Source organism: Osmia bicornis, chromosome 5 (assembly GCF_907164935.1).
Source record: "Osmia bicornis bicornis chromosome 5, iOsmBic2.1, whole genome shotgun sequence".
NCBI lineage: Eukaryota > Metazoa > Arthropoda > Insecta > Hymenoptera > Megachilidae > Osmia > Osmia bicornis.
Window position 1 is genome coordinate 418,998 of NC_060220.1, and position 15,753 is coordinate 434,750.

At 39.0% G+C, this 15,753-nt stretch overlaps 2 protein-coding genes across 15 annotated transcripts; one reads left to right on the forward strand and one right to left on the reverse strand.

The window, feature by feature from the left end:
* The first annotated feature begins 670 nt into the window (after positions 1-670).
* LOC114882737 (transmembrane channel-like protein) lies at positions 671-5,444 on the forward strand. The gene is made up of 18 exons (XM_046285959.1): positions 671-736; positions 788-929; positions 1,000-1,171; positions 1,244-1,481; positions 1,570-1,758; positions 1,830-2,065; positions 2,145-2,336; positions 2,456-2,704; positions 2,761-2,830; positions 2,897-3,074; positions 3,142-3,813; positions 3,884-3,990; positions 4,057-4,352; positions 4,429-4,608; positions 4,675-4,795; positions 4,861-5,011; positions 5,087-5,255; positions 5,312-5,444. The coding sequence occupies exons 1-18, from the start codon at positions 671-673 to the stop codon at positions 5,442-5,444; spliced, it is 3,561 nt and encodes a 1,186-aa protein (XP_046141915.1).
* Positions 5,445-5,493: 49 nt separating this feature from the next.
* On the reverse strand, positions 5,494-15,707 carry LOC114882394. 14 transcript variants are annotated; one of them, XM_029199307.2, is made up of 11 exons: positions 15,604-15,707; positions 15,184-15,381; positions 12,965-13,574; positions 12,399-12,905; positions 11,969-12,305; positions 11,620-11,783; positions 10,851-11,025; positions 10,116-10,316; positions 7,142-7,308; positions 6,969-7,064; positions 5,494-6,891 (listed from the first exon to the last, which is right to left on the reverse strand). In XM_029199307.2, exons 6-11 carry the CDS (start codon positions 11,746-11,748, stop codon positions 6,481-6,483), a joined length of 1,179 nt encoding a protein of 392 aa, XP_029055140.1. In that variant the 5' UTR covers positions 11,749-11,783; positions 11,969-12,305; positions 12,399-12,905; positions 12,965-13,574; positions 15,184-15,381; positions 15,604-15,707; the 3' UTR covers positions 5,494-6,480. The 14 variants fall into 14 exon arrangements, with proteins under 14 accessions (XP_029055140.1, XP_029055128.1, XP_029055133.1 ...); XM_029199295.2 differs by having other exon boundaries at positions 15,552-15,703; XM_029199300.2 differs by having other exon boundaries at positions 12,965-13,260; positions 13,437-13,574; positions 15,184-15,703.
* Between the last annotated feature and the right edge of the window lie 46 nt (positions 15,708-15,753).

Consider the following 15,753-nt stretch of genomic DNA (forward strand, 5'->3'; position numbering starts at 1 on the left):
TCTCGCTATCATTTTAAGCATATGTCTACTCTGCAGTAAAGAATAATTATTTATAACAAATTGCATCTGTTTTATATTAACCAAATAAAACTACCACCTTTGGTCAAATGAAACCGTCACGTAGAAGCTTTGGCTGTCGTGTAAGTTACACGGTGAGTAAGCGATCGGATCGTAAACCGAGGTATCCATTTACCCTGTGATATACGAGCTTTCGTGATTTCGAAGATTTCTGTCGTCCACGAAAACACGATGTCCCTGATATCGAGTGAAACAACCATTAAAACGAGTTCTGTACAGGCGCGGTTTTACTAGGGGATGAACATTGGACCTTGTTTCCTATCGACAGTTCCTTCCACTCCATCGACGTTGATTCATCACCTCATCTCTTCAGATTCTAATTATCAGTGTCCTCTTATAATTCATATAATCATTATTATCTTTACCAAATGTGCTGTTGTTAATTGTGTTTCCTCAAGTTCCTCGTTTCATTTTACAAGTTTGTTTCTTCTTACAAAAGCAAGGTAAGTACTTACTTGTGCCGTTATTCTTCCTGTATGCTAAATCATCCATGGAATCAATTTGAAAATCCTAGAAAGAATTAAAATGCTGTTAACATATGGTTCAATGAAAAGTTACGGGCTTTATCGTAGAGGTTCAGAATTCAATAAGAATGGTACCACTGAAATTAAGTCCAGCCTTCTCATTCGACACCCCATGTGGCGTGACGATGGATGATGTATGAGCGAAATTCATGCACCTAATTGCTTGCTTTCACCTCTTCCTATAGGTGGAACCTTCATCCCCTCAGCCGTCGGTCGACCGACTGTCAGTTACTTTTGCCATTGTTGAAGACAACAACGTGCAGGATAATCAGACGGTTGCTTCAAACGAAAAGAACGTCGTCGATATGCAAAGAATATCCATAGCTGGTTTGTTTAATATTAATCCTTGATTGTTGTTTGATCAAGTGTTCTTCAAGTTGGACTTTTGGTGTTTCAGAGGAAGAGGCGGATGAAGACGACTACTCTGCGTCAGCTTGCGCGATTATGCAGCGACGGAGTTCGAGTCGACGACAAAGCAGACGGAAACGGCGCCCCTCGTCGCCTTTTAGCGTGGAGGCTGAAGCTACCCTTCGTCGGAGGTCGTCTATTTACACCATCAGCTCTGGAGAGTTAGTATATCAATTTCCAATAATTTTTTGTAATATTCCTTAGTACTCCGATGATGTTTTAAAAATCTGTAGAACCGCAATCTCGATGGAAGAAAGCGGAAGTCAGGAACAGATATTCGAGAAGTTGAAGATGCACAAGGAAGTCCTCGGTGGAGTGAAGCAACAGCCATGGCCTCTTCGTCGTAAGATCAAACTGGTACGACAAGCGAAGTCGTACGTAAGGAAGCACGAAGGTGTTCTTCAGGAACGACTGGCTCAAACTCGAAGTACCAAAGATGCCATCGCGCGTATCTCATTGTTTGTTACAAAGGCAAGGATTAAATTGAAGCCTAAAAGTATAATCTGGAATTAATATATTTGATATTGCGTTCAATCACTTCTTCATGGTTTAATCATAGAAATGGCAATACTGTCGAAGAGAGATGGTAAACCTTCAAACATGGTTAATCCCATGGGAGTTTCGAATCAAGGAGATCGAGTCTCATTTTGGTTCCGCGGTGGCCTCGTATTTCACATTTCTTCGCTGGTTGTTCTGGATCAATCTCGTTATGGCAGCCATTCTTACAGCTTTTGTAGCGATTCCAGAGGTATAATACTCTGATCGAACAAGTATTCCAGAATCACTATAACTCATCTATAACTATTCTTTTTAATACAGATGCTCACAGCAGATCCTCTAGCAGCTGGAGAAAGAAAGATCATGCTCAGAGAAGAAAAAATCAAATCAAAGCACTTGTTAACTTTGTGGGAGTTTGAAGGAGTCTTAAAATATTCCCCATTCTTCTATGGCTGGTACACCAATCAAGATTCTAAAAGTGGCTACAGATTGCCTTTGGCATACTTTGTTACAAATTTAGTGGTCTACATATATAGCTTTGTCGCCATACTGCGCAAGTAAATCATTGTATATGTAAATGTAATATCACCTGAAACTCAAAGAAGAGATCAATGAAAATTGCAATGGTATTTACAGAATGGCTGAAAATTCTCGGTTGAGCAAACTCACAGAGAAAGAGGACGAGTGTGTGTTCTCGTGGAAGCTTTTCACAGGATGGGATTTCATGATCGGTAATACTGAAACTGCACATAATCGAATGGCCAGCATCGTCCTTGGGTTCAAAGAAGCTTTGTTGGAAGAAGCTGAAAAGGAGAAAGATGAAAGGAAGTAAGATTACTTTGAAATATTGCGAATAGCTGAAAGCACAGATTTAAATTCTGATCTTTAAAATACCTAATCTTTAAAAATGTATTACTGTAAATAACTTGAGTCACCGAACGTTTTAGTTGGAAAGTTATAACGATGAGAATCTTTGTAAACATCTCAATAATTTCATTATTGGGATTATCAGCTTATGCTGTGATAAAAGTGGTTGCTAGAAGTGCTGAGGAACTTGAGCAAACCAATTGGTGGAGACAAAACGAGATTACCGTCGTGATGTCTTTAATTACGTACCTCTTTCCATTATTCTTTGAGATACTGGGTCTGTTAGAGAGCTATCATCCGAGAAAGCAGCTACGTTTACAGCTTGCACGGTAAGCAATTAACATATCATTTAATTATGTCCATAAATATGATCACTGTATTACAGAATAATGGTGCTGAATTTACTGAATCTATACTCCTTAATTTTTGCACTGTTTGGAAGAATAAATTCAATGGTAAGTGGAGTGATATGCAATGATCTATTTACTGTTCAATTCTAAGGACAGTTACTTGAATTTTAGAAACAAGACCTAAGGAATCTTCAGCCAACAATAAAGAATTGTTCGTACAAGCCAATAGTATGCGACGAAGAAAACATGACAAAATCGCGACAATTAGCAACATTAGCTTCTCTAAGTTTAATTATGGTAACCGGTAATGCTACTGGAATGCAGAGTCGGAATGAGATCCCTAAAACAAGTACGTTTAGCACTACACAGGTTACTATTTAACAATAATAAATAGTAATATTTCTTCATTAATTTAGCACTGCCATACTTCTCACTGATGCCCAATTTATACCTGAATCCAATACTCGATGAAAAATCATTGGAAGAGATATACAACGTTGGAGATTATCCTCCCTTAGATTACACCTATGACAATTATGATGGGGAAGAAATAAAAATTAATGAATTCAATGAAACGTCTTTTTCTACAGAAAATACTACTCAAGTATTTAATCTTACCTCAGACATGTTTCAACAAAATGATGCTTTCAACATGACCACCACTTTTGTTATCGATAATGAATTCTTTTCTAATGCAACTGAAGAAATTAATGATACCTCTATAACGAGTGTTCCTTTCATTGAAACTTCTACAGCTTATAATGAAACATCTGAGGCATTTTATGACACAGATGATACTAGCGACGATACTCATGATTTTACTACAACTTCATTCATCATGGATACAACATCATCTACAACAGAAGTGAATACATTAGATAAATTGATCACTGTGTCAGATACAAGTACAGAATCATCAATCATAACATCTAGTTACTCTGAACGATTTACTGACGATACTACTTATAAAATAACTACTATTGATAGCAGTTTATCGTCAGTAAATGAAAGGGTGATTCCCCTCTCTGAAGAGAATTATGTTTTCAAGTGTTTCGAACAAGTTTGTACTACGACCACTCGGGATACAGGTATGAATAACATGTAATTTATACAATCTATAAATGTTACTTAAACCCAGGTCCATGTTCTTTGTCATAGTTGCTTCATCAAAATTGTTGGATTTGAAAACCCGGAAGAAACTTCGTCGTTTGTGTTGGGAGACAACATTCGGTCAAGAATTAGCCAAGCTTACAGTTATGGATTTGGTAAATTTGTTAAAAGCATTGTCAATATTCGTGTTTCTATCTTAAAACAATTTTTATGTATTTCAGGTACTTTCTATTCTAGCCACGCTTAGTATAGATTTTCTTCGCGCAGTTTTCGTTCGTTTTATGAACAGTTTCTGGTGCTGGGATCTTGAGAAACAGTTTCCTGAGTACGGAGATTTCAAAATAGCTGAGAATATACTTCACCTGGTGAATAATCAAGGAATGATTTGGATGGGAATGTTCTTCAGTCCTGGTTTAACAGTACTGAATCTCTTTAAGCTTGGGATTCTTATGTATTTGAGGTCTTGGGCTGTTCTGACCTGCAATGTACCCCATGAAGTGATTTTTCGAGCATCTAGGTAATTCAGAAATCATTTCAGTTTCATCAGGTATCCTCTAGAGATCTACTGAATTCATTAGCGTTATTTGTTTCAGGTCCAATAATTTTTACTTTGCCCTCTTATTAACAATGTTATTTCTATGTGTGTTACCTGTTGGCTATGCAATTGTGTGGGTGGAACCATCCTGGCACTGTGGCCCTTTCTCTGGTTACAATAAAATGTATCATTTAGCAACCAAACAGCTCACTGATTCCCTCCCGGGACCAATTCAAAGGTGTCTTTGTTTTCCAACGTTTACTTAATATTATTGATAATAATATTAATATTCTTCTTTTCACAGATGTCTCGATTACATTGCTTCACCTGGTATTGTAATTCCACTGATTGTTTTAATGACTCTCATTATTTATTATATGGTATCATTAACTGGGTCGTTGAGAGAGGCTAATAACGATTTAAAGGTATTAATTTGTACATAATTTTCCATTGCATTGAAATTGTCAAAAGATAATTATTTCTTCTTTAGATACAATTACGTCACGAACGGACAGAAGAGCGACGTAAATTGTTTAGGATAGTTAAAAAGAGGGAGGAACTAACAGATACGTCGTTTTTGAAATGGAAAAAGATGTTACCAGCCTTACCCAGAAAAGCAATTAAATCTGAAGTTTCCAAAGGTTTGTCAATGACATCATTTAATTTGTAAAATACGTTCTATCGGAGAACTGGGTAAATTGCAGGTGAGCCAGAAGTTGTAGTGACCATGGAAAACTCTGTCGAAGTGGACGTGGAAGAAAGGAAACGTTCAGCTTCAGAGGTAGTTGAATCGACAGACATAAAACAGGATGTGGTACCACAGGATCACGCGCAGAACTCAGTCTCTGAAAATAATACGAATGAGAAAGGACCAGTCAGTAACAGGTAATAAGAAGAAAGATATTTTGTTTCCTACTTAATTCAAGATGTAATACGAACAGGATGGCAAAGTTTCTTCATGATTCTTGGGAATCACAGACCAGTGATCACGCCATGATACCAGAGATTCGCATAAACGAGGCAGGGGGAAAGTCAATTTCTAAGGAAAATAATAATGTAAATCATAAGAAGTAAAAAAAAGTACCAGAAACTAAAAGATCAAGGAACATGTTACCGTATCATCTTTCATGTTTTAATACTGAAATGATTTATTTCGTATGAAGATTTGACAAAATGGTCCTACGACATAATTTATTAATCGTAATTAAAAATAGCTTGTTACGTGATCACTTCAATGAGGTATAAAATCGAAGACACTATTTTTCGAGCGAATGACAAAGTTAAAAAGCTTTCACTCATAGTCATTATCTACCCGTTTACTCATACTATAAATACGTACACGTACAAACACATGCTGACAAGACGTTCATTTAATTTCACTTATAAATTACACCTAAAATACTGATGATCCACGTGCAAGTAAATCGCACGTGGAATGACCCGTTATTCCATCGTAATAATAATAATAATTACCCATTATTAATGGTATTCCTCTCATTCCTATGTTTTCAAAAAAACAAAAATTCATTTTCTCCTCGTTAAACATGAACTGATGATATGTAAAAGCGCCCGTGATTTATTTTTTTTTTAAATGCAATTATTTTTGAGATTCTTATATAAACGTTAAAAAATACTTACACGATAATATACAACATTCGCGTCGCTCACAGTACAATAAATATTCAGAACACATCGTGACAGTTATTATCTGCCATCCTTTAAATACGATTCATTCGAGAATCACTCACAGAGATTTATTCATACACCCGAGAGACTAGTTTATGCGCACTTCAGGCACTTGCCTCCAGTATCTTCAGAAATTACAATTGATTAGTTCATTGTTAGAAAGTTCAAACCATAAAACATTGTTTAACTCTTCAATTTCAAGTGCTATAAACTGAATCTTTTCATGATATTAGTATTAAAAATCTATCGACCAAGTAAGGCGTTTATTTTACATGAAAATTTTAGACCGTAGAAAACACAACCATGAAATCATATGAAAGTTTGATTTGCTCCGAGGCTCGTCAATCTAAAACACCCCATCGTCCATCGTTAGAGAAGAATAGCGAAGGTACGAGTTATCTTCGTCCATGTCGGATAAAAACTGTCATCGTTCGTTTAGATTCGGATTGTAAATCGGTCTACTGCTCAAGAAATTGTTTCCACTGGTGGGACTGGTTCTGACTTGCATGTATTTAGGCCTCTTATGCCTGGTGCTCCAATGGAGGTAGGTGTACCAACCAGCTACTAAAGCTCCCAAAGCGTTGCAAGTGGACGAGAAGATCAAAAGTATCGTCAGGATACTCTCAACTTCGGGACAGTTGAGATCCATGTATCTGACCGCTGTTTCCGTGGAATTCGACGCAGCATCTTCGCGAGGCCTGCACACGCAGGTAGCGTTCAAAACTCGTGCCGGATTGCATTCCAGTCGCATCAGGCGTGCCAGGTGCATCGCTGAGAATACGCAAGCAATGGAACAGGTCACCGTTGCCAAAATTGCCAGAGATACGCTTATTACCTGACCAAAGGAAGAATTCACGATTAATATTGTTAAGCTTTACTTTCTAAATCTGTTCATTGCACAATGATAAAGACCTTCGTCGACGCGAGGCAGAATCCAGGACTCAACCCAGGGTACTCTTTTTTGAAGCAGCACAACAGGCAAACACCAAAGCTACCGGAAAGTAACAACTGTAAATAAAAGAAGGAAGGTAAATGGCCTATTCTCTGGATGCTTTTCTAGGAAGATCATTTACTGCGGTACTCACCGGCATACCACTCCAGTAGGGATTATCCGCAACGGGCAGGTGAGGTGCCCAAAGCAATAACCATAATGACAATGAAGTGACCGCGACACCAAGGATAGTTTGTAACGCTGCCAGGCATCGTCCTAGTCGCCAGTGGTAAACCAACGGTGGCAGGAATTTCTGTGGCCCTAGAAACAGGAATTTTTTTAATTTATAATACAAGTACAAAACAAATCATTAGAGATTGAATGAAATACGTTCAGAGAAGCACAAGATTTTTCTCTCAACCAGCCACGCTTCTTTTTGTCCGAGGGGAAATGATGTTATCTGTCTATGTTTTCTTGAGGTTTGCGACACACATTTCCCATAGCTTTGAAGCGAGGATCAACAACCGATATACGAGTGATTCCAAGAAACGAATGTAGGGCCGAAAGAAAGGAGAGTTTCCGAACGAAACGACCTCGCTGTCCCTCCTTACAAGGTATCTTAACCGGACGATCGGACGTGTCGTCCTTGCCGTATCGAACTGTCAGGAAACTCGCCCACTAGGATCGTTTGCACAAGATTTCCAATGGGTTGCAAGTTCCACGGGAATTCGAGGAGGAAAAAAGAAGGCTCGCCCACTGTCGAACGGTGATAATACTGAAACTGGATTAATTGCTTACTGATTTCATTAGGATCTTGTGAAATTAGTGAGAGGCTGAAGATATTTGAAACGAATAGAAGACAGAAATCGATTGAAAATTGTTGGATGAAAAATGTTTAAAATGTTGGAACAAGATTCTTCCGCGTTCCTTCATTTCCGTTTGCGTATTCGTTGCTCGCATCGATTCAAACGAATTCCTCGAAGGATGCTGGGAAAACCTAGTCACGAAAGAAGGGGAAATAATCCCTGGAAATAATTCCCTGTGGCTTAACAATCGAAGGTTCCTGCGTCCAGGAGAGAATAACGATCAGAAGAGTAATCTTCGTCAGATCCATACTTAAATCCTTCTTTCTGACCACTGAATAATGAGCAGGGTACATTCGTCAGTATCTACGGTCGTTTAACACTTTATATGTGAAACTTTTTTTAAATGTATGCCAAATGCGTGCCAGTTATCGCTTCTTCATACGTGAAACGATTCGCACGGTGTAAGAATGCGGGTCTTGAATGCGTGTCATTCCCATTGTGTACTTTCCTCGCATGTCTGCGTGTATGTCGCATTCGATACAAGAGAAAAGAATGCCACTGCAGCTAGGACAGAGTCTGCAAGGGTCAGATAAAAATAATCTTCATCTCAGAACAATAGAATTCTAAAATATTAATCATCTTCAAATATTTTCCCAGACGTATCAGACTGACAACGTGTTGATCGTAGAATACGCCTCCTATAAAAAAATATAAGATTAATACTAATTTATGCAAAATTACAATCTGATTGTAAATAAAGTGGCACTACAGGTACCGTAATGCTAAACGAACGGTATATGATGAAATATTTTTTTTTCAAACAAACTCGCCTAACTACGTAAAAAACTAATGTAGAAACATACTAGGTGGTACGTTTTCATTATCCGATGGCCTCGATGCATGGATAATGACGGTGTGTTTAACTTGCGTAAGAAGAAACGCAGCACTTGTGCAACTACATTGTACACAACTTTTATACCACCTATCCCTTAATTCTATCGCCATAAAAAAAAAGAAATATGTACTATTTACATTCCTTATGCGTCTTTTTTTTTTTTCAACGTTGAAACTGACACAACGCTGCAATCGTATTCCTTTTGAAAGCGAATATCATATGACTCCAGTTACGCAAACTGCAACCGAGAATTGGCTAATTGGAATTGAGCAAGGGTGATAATACGAGAGAAATCTTTTTCCTATAACAGAAAAAGTTTGCGACGAACGCTTCGTATCTGAAACACGAGTGTATTCTAAAAAGATCACACGATGTATTTCCGGCTTGCCGCTTCCGCTGTTCAGAGATCCGCGTGCAACCACTTCAAACTGGCACAGTGGCCAACAGACCAAGAAGTATGCACCAATTTGGATTACCTGCCCTTTATGTAAAATTTTATACTAAATTCAGAGCCATCGTCATCAGTGACCCATTATATTCATTACGTTTTCCTCCATTTGAGTGATCAATGACCTAAACAAAACGAAACTTGCTACACTTCATGCATCATCTAGATACGGGCGACAAGGTAGTTAAGGTGTTAAACTACTGCCAGGTAAATGGCGCCACAAGTATTTAAAAAAAAGAAAGAAAAGACCGGAAGAAAAGTTGACCTGTTCTGGGCTGGCTGCATTCCTAACTTGAATTATCCAGCTGAACACCTGCCTTCCTTCAATTTGTCCTTCAGAAGAAATGATACTTCCAGCAGATTTAGTCGATCACCCTAGTTGAAAATGATTCAGCAAAAAAGTTGAACGCACTGTTTAGAATAGAATGAATCTTCCAAAAATAGAATCAGAAGATAAGAATACAAAAGACAAGCAATTAAACTTCAGAGAATTTCGATTTCGAAAGAGCTTACAAATCTAAATTTGTAATCCATCCACGTTGAATTTCATAAGGGAGATAAATCCAGGAGAAACGCTTCGAACACGATATAAATTATTAATCGTTTGCAGAAACGTTGTCTACTGTTACGGGGAATGCTTGTTCATTGGCGTAGCTAGAATTCTTATCTGTGGTTGTGCAGATCCCCTAGATTTATTAAAACAATCGCATTTTCATTGAAATATTTGAATACCGTCTATGGGTCCACCTTGGCCCCTACCTAGTTACGCCAATGCGCTTGTTGCACCGTGAAAGGCCACACGGTGATATTCGATGACGTTCCCGTTCCGTTCCGTTCCTCTGATTCTGTTGATCGTGGCGCTTTTGTTATTTAACGCAAAAATCTCAATGTTATTTCTGATATACCTGTTCGATAGAGACGCATAGAAGCAGCAAGGAGATTTATGAGGCAGGCAAGGAAAGTGGTTGCGTATACTTACGGTGGCCACTCCGATGCAGCACGATCATCCTGCTGTGCCTGAGGGAATTCCTCGTGGGCGTGTGACGGCCAGCAATTTGAGAGGCTGCCAGATTAACGGGAACCGTGGTTGACAAACAGTTGGCCATCGATGGGGCGCGACCGAGTTCCTTTTCCTTATCTGATCGGTAGATTTTTCCAATGTTCCCCGTCGACACTGCGCCTATCGCAGTAAATTACAGTCAGTAATGAGTCGATGACATAAATTTCTGTAGCAACAGGTAACGCGTTTGGAAACTTCTAACATGAATCATCGTCGCTCATTTTTCTCCCTGTATGATCGGGTGAAGTAATACAATTTAGTTCGTCTGATGTATATAATTAGAAAGCGCGCGAAATTTTCAACGCGGCTTTGTTTTGCCACGATATTTACATCGGATGGCTGGTGCAGGAACAAAATGAAATTCGAGAAAGTTTGCTCGAATACCGGTGCTAGCAAAGTGACGACCGAATTTCACCCGTGACCGTTCTATTTTCAGCGGAATAACTTTCCTAGGATAGTGCAGCGCCGCGTCCGATTTCGTCTCGCGCCAACAATAATGTCGGTCGTTTTTAATTAATCGTGCAAAATGGATAAAAAAGAAAACAGAGTTTCGTAACGGCCTCTCTTCAGTTTCAATACCTAATTCTAACTAGTTTAACTAACAGTTGCATTAGTCTGTTTGTTATTAAATCGCAAACAGTTCATTGAACTGACCGGTGACTTTGGTGCCCTGGATCTTCGACACGTTACCAACACTGACGGCGTTGCTCACTCTATTATTGTTGTTATTGTTGTTGTTGGCCGTAGCCATCGACGGATTGTCACGGACTTGATTTAAATTGTCGGCGCTTAAGGCGGAAGTCACGCAAGGTGTCACCATTGGCACGTCCTGAAGAATGAAATAAAAAAATGCCAGGGATTACTTTAAATGGTTTCAAGTTCAATACTCTATTAGTATACGTATACAATTAACGAGGCTGCCCGATTCAATTATTCTAATTGACGAACAAAGAGAAGAAACTTGATGCGTCAAATTTCTTCTTATCATCATGCATGCATGTAGATAGAGCTTTTACTCGTATGTATATGTATAAGCGTCGATAATTCTCATACATCGAGCGTTGCGGTTTGTTCCACTCTACTTTTTCACTCGACTAAATCTCTGGTCAGAGTTAATTCAGTGCATTTAATCGGTAAACGATCTATCTTCGCGTATCATCTTACAAGACATTCAATTATGCAGTAGCAGAATTTTAATTTACAGCCTAACGTGGAAGGACGCGATAAGAAGCTTCTGGAATTAAAACTAGTACAGGACATATTAACTGAAACGTTGAGATGGTTGATTCTGACTTAAAAGTTGTTCAGTTGACCATACCTTGTATGTATATCGATACTGTTTTAGATGTAATTCACCGCAGCACTAATTCTATGAGAATATTTGAACGTAAACAATGACACGTGGTAGGAAATGAACCCGAACCTTAAAGTTGTCATAAAAGCTAACAGGACGGCTCCTTGGCGCATACTGAATCTCCTCGTCGGGCTGCATCATGCTGCTACCACTGTACATTGTCGAGTTCAAGGGCTGCGCGCGCACCTCGCCTGGCATCCTGTTCGTTTTCCTTTTTTTTCCACTTCCGGCGGCTGCGAAGGCGCAAGAAAAATCATGAAAAGATTCCGTATTCGGATCAAGGACGACTTTACTGCCATTCTTTCCGCGATATTAATTGATCCTCAGCAATTAAGTTTTAAGGAATCCCTATAAATCATGCTCATTCCTGCCCTATACAGAAGCATCGTTTAAATTCTAATGGAATTAGCGTTCACACCTGAATCTAAGTGTCACCTCATATCAAGGTTTCACTTGGCGACCAGCAGAGAAACTACACGGTGTACGCTCCTCTGCTCTTGAACCGCAGATCTTCAACTTCCCGGAAGCACACCTGCGCCTCACGTAGTTTCGTATGAGTCACAGCAGCTGATTCGTACTTTAAAAGGGGAATTTCTCTTAATCCTCTTCAACGTGCCGTAAGTCACGCGTCGAATTCCCCAGCGATCCGGGACGAGGGTAATATATATATAGGTAATCGGTATTCGTCGATTTCTTTGATGTTCCATCCACGTGATCGGCGCACGTGCGCCGGCTATCCGTCACCCCGTAAAAGTCTGAAAAACGGAGGGAAATCGTCAACATGGGAATATCGCTAGATCGGTTTCCAATCAAAACGATTTGTATCGATCACTCGTGTGAAGCATTACCTAGCATGATGTATCAATAAGTAATGGAACAGTGATGGACCCCTTGAATTAGGAATATTCCTAGAGCCCTCCATATAGGCAAAATCCACCACTGTTTTTTAATAGAATGTAATTGATAGTAGACTAAACTGAGCAGCGGTACACTGGTGTGTAAACATTTACTATCATCGTTGTACTTAATACCAGCGAGGCGAGTAACCCTCATAAAATCATGATTCATTCGAAATTACAACGTAAGGGAACGTCACACCTCGTTGCGCAGAAAATGTTTCCTCAGGAGACGAATAGACCCTTTAAGAAGAAAAAGAAGTTGGTGTTTTCTCACGGGAACCACGGTGCTTGCTGCGAGCATCATTTATAGTGGTTGATTGGATTGCTTGACCTCGTGGGAAAAGAAGCTTGGTCAATTAAATATCCATTTCGTGGATCACAACGTTTGAGTACAAAATCTGGTGCCGAGATTAAAATGAAAGTTACATGAAGAATTAAATGCACCTTTATAAGGCCCTGTAAAATAAAAGGTAGATGTTAATGCAATAGTTTGAGAATGTAAAAATAATAATTACCAGGGCCCCCGTAAGACGATTTTGGTGACAATGATAACGATGGGACGAGCGCCTGTCCCATGGAACCACCGTGACAGCGAAAGAGTTAACGATTGCGATGACAGAATGCATCAGGAAATTTTGTTCTTTTTGATATTCGAGTGTGAGCGGGGCTTTACTTTCACGGACACAAAATCCGAAGTTAATGCCGCCTGATGTTACGCAACATGGTACGCAACGCAATGAAACCGTGGCATGTCGAGGGCTCTGTACAATGATGTGACCTACCTATGGCCGGGCTAGTGTTCGGGTTACGGCTGGAAATAAGTCATTTCTCCATTAAGTCCCTTTATGCGCTACTCACAGTCACGTCACCGTGACCAGAGAGTTTAGTGAACTCTTTGAAAGATTTACAAATACCTAGAAATTAGGGTCATTCTCTTGTTTCAACTTTTACTATGAATTCATAAGTATCAAATTAAAGGAACTTAACTTTTCATTCGTGTATCTTTACATCTTGAGGGCAGGAACGGTTCCGGAAGTCTTGCTTACAGAGTACCAGGTGGGGAAGGGGAAGGAAGAACCCTTACGGAAGTAAAACTTTTACGCAGGCGTGCACGGATGAGCTAACCTTAAAACAAAAGAATTCGCAATGATTCTAAGACTCGGATGATGTCACTATATCGTCTATTTCTAGTTACACGTCTGTTTTCTAACACCGTGTTCTTTTTTATAGCAAATCATGCAATCGTAAAAGCTTCCCTCACGTGTTTTGCGTTGATGTTTCTTTAAAAATGACGTGGCTCGATTATTCTCACGCTTAATTATAGGAAACAGGATGGACGCGTTGCGTTCTATTTGTGCTTTACGCGTTACCGTGGGTAAGTCTGCCAAAATCTAGAGCTGCCAACTATCAGGGTGGTAAGAAATTCATAACATTACGTAACACGAATCGACGGAAGATAATATCATTTAAATTCCATTTATCCCAAAGTGTAAACTAATAAATTTATCTCACGGAAACTATATCTTTATTATCATTCGGATAAGTTCATTCTTCTTATCTGTAATACGTAACTGAACACCCAATATTGATCTTTTTAATAAACGAAAATATAACAGAAGATTTTATCGTTTAACTGGAAGGAAAAATAAGGAAGAACCCTGTTTGCAAAGTTGTATCGTTTTTCACGTGTTTGCATATTGAACAAAAGCGGCAAAAAAGTGCGATAGATGCAAAATAACCGTGAAATAAAAGTTCACCTTTTGACTTTCATAATTTATGCAGAATAATGTTTTTAGTACATGCTATTCAGTTCAATAAGAGCCATTTGAATTTAAAAGAAATTTAAATTGCTAAAGCTGAAAATTAAACGAGTACAGGTCCATAATTCCACGCCTAAATACCGTGCGTCGCTGTCCTTTCGGAAGGATCCTCGGCGTCTCTAGGGAAGCATAGTGCAAGGGGCAAAAAGAAAAATTTTTAAGTCCCTGGTAAAGAATGGAAATTAGAAACCTCGCGAGGTGTTATCTTTCGCCAGATTGCAAGATTCAGAGCCTTGGTGCTAAAAAAAAAAAGAAGGAATTCGAACGTTCGCAAATAATTCGACGAATTCCAGATACCGCGAGGCAAGAATTTATCACGAACGAGAAACGTACATACAGCACGTGTGACCCGCGCGTTGTTCTAATTAAATTCTCCAGTTACAAACCGTTCTCAGGGTTCATGAACATGTGTAAGCCCCTTATCGAGAGCTCGAACAACGATATCAAACCATTGTGCCGCCTCTTTCATTCGAAATAAGCTTTAAAAGAGTCAATATACAGCGAGGACTTCGTCCTCGGCCTTTCAGTACTACCGACAAAGAATTTGAAGATTTCACTCTCGATTCTTTGAATATGATGAACATTCCACGCGTTTATAACTGTTTTTCTTTTCTTCGAAAGACACTTTTGCATAAAGTTTCACGAAAACAGCGAATTATTTCTTATTCAGATTCGTACACTGTGATTCAAATCTTTCGCGGTTTGTTTTCACCAATTACCATAAGAATTTAACTCGTCGAAGCGGTAACTTAGGTTTCTGATATTCATTTTTATTATACCTTTATTGCCTCGCTGTTATCGCAGACAAATATTTTCTCGTTTGAAACAAGTGTACGGCTGCTCAATATTTTTGCTCTCTTTTAATTCTATGCGCTAACCAGAGTGTATTAAAAGAAGTTCCAGGTAAAACATACCTCCGGTAAGAACGTAAACGTCCTGCGTTGATTTTCTTCAAGGACCAGGGATTTCCAAGACTTATTATGCTGCTCGAGCGACGTTGCTTCGGGTAATAAGAATACAATACGAAATCACCGATCGCGTGTTGTTATATAATTTAAGGAAACACTGATCAATTCCTCGCGATTCCTCGATTCTTGGATCATCATCACCAACTGTAATCGACAGAAAAAGAACAACGATGCACACCTTTACCTTTCATCGAGTCACGAATTTTATATCATATTTAAAAAGTAAGGCATAATATAAATTGTATTTCTTGTTGAATAAAATTTTAAATAATTTGTTAAAAAAAAAAAATAGGTTTATTGGAAATGAAAATTACACGAATCACAGAGAAGAAAGAACAGCTTCTTTCTGTGAAGCCGCAGACGAACCGAACGTAAAATAAACAATTGTTATAGAATAAACAACGCAATGTTGCTCCGCTGGTGTCGCGGTGACAACTGAAGTCTCCGGTTTGCCGCGTCTCGACGAGTCTCTGGAGACCCCACCAAAGTGTTCACCAAAGTCGAGAGGCACCAGGT